General features: G+C 39.0%; 1 protein-coding gene across 1 annotated transcript in view; it reads left to right on the top strand.

Moving 5' to 3' along the window:
- Nucleotides 1–416: 416 nt before the first annotated feature.
- LOC135568543 (probable JmjC domain-containing histone demethylation protein 2C) overlaps nucleotides 417–6000 on the top strand; it is a gene marked incomplete at its 5' end in the record, with an annotated part of 28627 nt that continues 23043 nt past the window's right edge. Inside the window, one exon of the mRNA XM_065015339.1 lies at nucleotides 417–547. Coding sequence (XP_064871411.1) covers nucleotides 417–547 — 131 coding nt within the window. The remainder of the gene's footprint in view (nucleotides 548–6000) is intronic.

Below are 6000 nucleotides of genomic sequence, written 5' to 3'. Positions count from 1 at the left end.
TGCCATGGGTCACGTCTGGAGAAAACATGGCACCATCCCTACGGTGAAGCATGGTGGTGGCAGCATCATGCTGTGGGGATGACGCCCACATCATAGCTAAGAGTGTCGACAGCTCATTGCTCACTCTGACACACTGAGTTCTGCCTTCAAGGTATGATTTCATCCATCTCAAGGCATCAGGTGGAAAAATTGAACTTGGACAATTATGTGATGAGAACCTGATGGTTAACAGTATCAAACGCCTTCCTTAGGTCCAGAAAACACAGCCCCAACAACGCCCCCTTTGTCCATCTTGGACTTGACATTTTCCTGAAGAAAGCAGTGTATGTTGTTGTATATTAGTTATAATACCAATGCATTGATTATGTCAATGTTTACAGGAAAGCATCTTTTCCCTATCTATACTCTTACTAAAGTCTCCTGTGTTGTCCCCTGTGTTCGCTCCCCCACTCTCAGAGAGACCCAAGTCTAAAGGCGGAGACACCGTGGTGTACAGGCTGAAGGACTGGCCATCAGGAGAGGAGTTCATGGCCCTGATGCCTTCCAGGTAGGCCTAAGGCCACATCACCAGCCAACACACAGTCAGTCATGGGGATTCTCCAGGCCACATCATAGCCAAGCACACCCAGTCAGTCATGGGGATTCTCCGGGCCACATCATAATGATCACACAGTCAGTCATGGGATTCTCCACAGTCTACTGGTTTGTGTGGGCAATGAGTCTATTAGATCTCACTTAACCTAACACTACTCATGTTGGTCAGTAAGTCAGCTATATAACACTGTCTAGTAGATCCAGCTATATAACAGTAGATCAGCTATATAACGCTATAACACTGTCTAGTAGATCCAGCAATATCACACTGTCTAGTAGATCCAACTATATAACACTGTCTAGTAGATCCAGTGGGTCCAAGCTATAACACTATCTGTATATAACCAGTAGATTCAGTAGGTCCAGCTATATAACACTGTCTAGTAGATCCAGCTATATAACACTGTCCAGTAGATCCAGCTATATAACACTGTCTAGTAGATCCAGCTATATAAACTTGCTGTCTAGTGATCAGCTATATAACACTGTCTAGTAGATCCAGCTATATAACACTGTCTAGTAGATCAGCTATATAACTTTGTCTAGTAGATCCAGCTATATACCACTGTCTAGTAGGTCCAGTAGATCCAACTATATAACACTGTCTAGTAGATCCAGTAGATCCAGCTATATAACACTGTCTAGTAGGCTATATAACCATCTATAGTAGATCCGGCTATATATAACGCCTCTAGTAAGATCAGCTATATATAACACTGTCTAGTAGATCCAGTAGGTCCTGCTATATAACCACTGTCTAGTAGGTTCAGTAGATCAGCTATATAACACTGTCAAGTAGATCCAGCTATATAACACTGTCTAGTAGATCCGGTAGCTATATAACACTGTCTAGTAGATCCAGCTATATAACTTTTTGTCTAGTAGATCCAGTAGATCCAGCTATATAACACTGTCTAGTAGATCAGCTATATAACACTGTCTAGTAGATCCAGTAGATCTATATAACACTGTCTGAGTAGATCCAGCTATATAAACACTGTCTAGTAGATCAGCTATAACACTGTCTATATAACACTGTCTAAGTAAGATCAGCTATATCACACTGTCTAGTAGATCCAGTGGCTATATAACACTGTCTAGTAGATCAGCTATATAACACTGTCTAGTAGATCAGTAGATCCAGCTATATAACACTGTCTTGTAGATCCAGCTATATAACACTGTCTAGTAGATCCAGTAGATCCCGGCTTCTATACTGTCTAGTAGATCCAGCTATATAACACTGTCTAGTAAGATCCAGTCTAGTAGATCCTGCTATATACCACTGTCTAGTAGATCAGCTATATAACACTGTCTAGTAGATCTGCTATATCACACTGTCTAGTAGATCCAGCTATATCACACTGTCTAGTAGGTCCAGCTATATAACACTGTCTAGTAGATCCAGTAGATCCAATATATAACACTGTCTAGTAGATCAACTATATAACACTGTCTACATGCCACTATATAACACTGTCTAGTAGATCCAGCTATATAACACTGTCTAGTAGAGTCAGCTATATAACACTGTCAAGTAGATCAGCTATATAACACTGTCTAGTAGATCCAGCTATATAACACTGTCTAGTAGATCCAGTAGATCCCAGCTATATAACACTGTCTTTGCCAGGTCAAGTAGATCCAGCTATATAACTGTCTAGTAGATCCCAGTAGATTGACTATATAACACTGTCTAGTAGATCCAGCTATATAACACTGTCTAGTAGATCCATATAACACTGTAGTAGATCAGCTATATAACACTGTCTAGTAGAGCCAGCTATATAACACTGTCTAGTAGATCCAGTACAGTAGACTCAGCTATATAACACTGTCTAGTTGATCCATATAAACACTGTAGATCCAGCTATATAACACTGTCTAGTAGATCAGCTATATAACACTGTCTAGTAGATCCAGTAGATCCAGCTATATAACACTGTCTAGTAGATCCAGCTATATAACCCTGTCTAGTAGATCAGCTATATAACACTGTCTAGTAGATCCAGCTATATAACACTGTCTGTAAGTAGATCCAGCTATATAACACTGTCTAGTAGATCCAGCTATATAACACTGTCTAGTAGATCCAGCTATATAACACTGTCCAGTAGATTCCAGCTATATAACACTGTCTAGTAGATTCCAAAGCTATATAACACTGTCTAGTAGAATCAGCTATATAACACTGTCTAGTAGATCAGCTATATAACACTGTCTAGTAGATCCAGCAATATAACACTGTCTAGTAAGATCCAGTAGGTGTCCAGTGAATCAGCTATATAACACTGTCTAGTAGATCAGCAGTCTAGTAGATCCAGTAGATCAGCTATATAACACTGTCTAGTAGATCCAGTAGATCCAGCTATATAACACTGTCTAGTAGATTCAGCTATATAACTTGGTCCAGCTATATAACACTGTCTAGTAGATCCAGTAGATCCAGCTATATACACTGTCTAGTAGATCCAGTAGATCTTATATAACCCTGTCTAGTAGATTCAGTAGATCAGCTATATAACACTGTCTAGTAGATCCAGCTATAACACTGTCTAGTAGATCCAGTAGATCAGCTATATAACACTGTCTAGTAGATCAGCTATATAACACTGTCTAGTAGATCCCGTAGATCCAGCTATATAACACTGTCTAGTAGATCCAGTAGATCAGCTATATAACACTGTCTAGTAGATAGTAGATCCAGCTATATAACACTGTCTAGTAGATCCAGTAGATCCAGCTATATAACACTGTCTAGTAGATCCAGCTATATAACACTGTCTAGTAGATCCAGTAGATCCAGCTATATAACACTGTCTAGTAGATCAGCTATATAACACTGTCTAGTAGATCCAGTAGATCAGCTATATAACACTGTCTAGTAGATCCAGTAGATCACACTGTCTAGTAGATAGTAGATCAGCTATATAACACTGTCTAGTAGATCCAGCTATATAACACTGTCTAGTAGATCCAGCTATATAACACTGTCTAGTAGATCCAGCTATATAACACTGTCTAGTAGATCAGCTATATCACACTGTCTAGTAGATCCAGTAGATCCAGCTATATAACACTGTCTAGTAGATCCAGCTATATAACACTGTCTAGTAGATCCAGTAGATCCACTGTCTATGTAACACTGTCTTGTAGGTCAAGTAGATCCAGCTATATAACACTGTCTAGTAGATCCAGTAGATCCAGCTATATAACACTGTCTAGTAGATCCTATATAACACTGCTATATAACACTGTCTAGTAGATCCAGCTATATCACACTGTCTAGTAGATCCAGCTATATAACACTGTCTAGTAGATCCAGCTATATAACACTGTCTAGTAGATCCAGCTATATCACACTGTCTAGTAGATCCAGCTATATCACACTGTCTAGTAGATCCAGTATGTAGTCCAGCTATATAACACTGTCTAGTAGATCCAGTAGATCCAGCTATATAACACTGTCTAGTAGATCCAGCTATATAACACTGTCTAGTAGATCCAGCTATATAACACTGTCTAGTAGATCCAGCTATATCACACTGTCTAGTAGATCCAGTAGATCCAGCTATATAACACTGTCTAGTAGATCCAGCTATATAACACTGTCTAGTAGATCCAGCTATATAACACTGTCTAGTAGATCCAGTAGATCCAGCTATATAACACTGTCTTGTAGGTCAAGTAGATCCAGCTATATAACACTGTCTAGTAGATCCAGTAGATCCAGCTATATAACACTGTCTAGTAGATCAGCTATATAACACTGTCTAGTAGATCCAGCTATATAACACTGTCTAGTAGATCCAGCTATATCACACTGTCTAGTAGATCCAGCTATATCACACTGTCTAGTAGATCCAGCTATATCACACTGTCTAGTAGATCCAGCTATATAATACTGTCTAGTAGATCCAGTATATAACACTGTCTATAACACTGTCTAGTAGATCCAGCTATATAACACTGTCTAGTAGATCCAGTAGATCCAGGTATATAACACTGTCTAGTAGATCCAGCTATATAATACTGTCTAGTAGATCCAGGTATATAACACTGTCTAGTAGATCCAGCTATATAACACTGTCTAGTAGATCCAGCTATATCACACTGTCTAGTACATCCAGCTATATAACACTGTCTAGTAGATCCAGTAGATCCAGCTATATAACACTGTCTAGTAGATCCAGCTATATCACACTGTCTAGTAGATCCAGCTATATCACACTGTCTAGTAGATCCAGCTATATAACACTGTCTAGTAGATCCAGTAGATCCAGCTATATAACACTGTCTAGTAGATCCAGTAGATCCAGCTATATAACACTGTCTAGTAGATCCAGCTATATAACACTGTCTAGTAGATCCAGCTATATAACACTGTCTAGTAGATCCAGCTATATAACACTGTCTAGTAGATCCAGTAGATCCAGCTATGTAACACTGTCTTGTAGGTCAAGCAGATCCAGCTATATAACACTGTCTAGTAGATCCAGTAGATCCAGCTATATAACACTGTCTAGTAGATCCAGCTATATAACACTGTCTAGTAGATCCAGCTATATAACACTGTCTAGTAGATCCAGCTATATCACACTGTCTAGTAGATCCAGTAGATCCAGCTATATAACACTGTCTAGTAGATCCAGCTATATAACACTGTCTAGTAGATCCAGCTATATCACACTGTCTAGTAGATCCAGCTATATCACACTGTCTAGTAGATCCAGCTATATCACACTGTCTAGTAGATCCAGATATATAACACTGTCTAGTAGATCCAGCTATATAATACTGTCTAGTAGATCCAGTAGATCCAGGTATATAACACTGTCTAGTAGATCCAGCTATATAATACTGTCTAGTAGATCCAGTAGATCCAGGTATATAACACTGTCTAGTAGATCCAGCTATATAATACTGTCTAGTAGATCCAGTAGATCCAGGTATATAACACTGTCTAGTAGATCCAGCTATATAACACTGTCTAGTAGATCCAGCTATATCACACTGTCTAGTACATCCAGCTATATAACACTGTCTAGTAGATCCAGTAGATCCAGCTATATAACACTGTCTAGTAGATCCAGCTATATCACACTGTCTAGTAGATCCAGTTATATAACCCTGTCTAGTAGATCCAGTAGATCCAGCTATATAACACTGTCTAGTAGGTCCAGCTATATAACACTGTCTAGTAGATCCAGTAGATCCAGCTATATAACACTGTCTAGTAGATCCAGCTATATAACACTGTCTAGTAGATCCAGCTATATCACACTGTCTAGTAGATCCAGTTATATAACCCTGTCTAGTAGATCCAGTAGATCCAGCTATATAACACTGTCTAGTAGATCCAGCTATATAACACTGTCTAGTAGATCCAGCTATATAACACTGTCT

This window comes from Oncorhynchus nerka, unplaced genomic scaffold (assembly GCF_034236695.1).
Source record: "Oncorhynchus nerka isolate Pitt River unplaced genomic scaffold, Oner_Uvic_2.0 unplaced_scaffold_1509, whole genome shotgun sequence".
NCBI classification, from domain to species: domain Eukaryota; kingdom Metazoa; phylum Chordata; class Actinopteri; order Salmoniformes; family Salmonidae; genus Oncorhynchus; species Oncorhynchus nerka.
The sequence above is the reverse complement of the archived record's forward strand: the minus strand, read 5'-3'. Positions and strand labels throughout refer to the sequence as shown.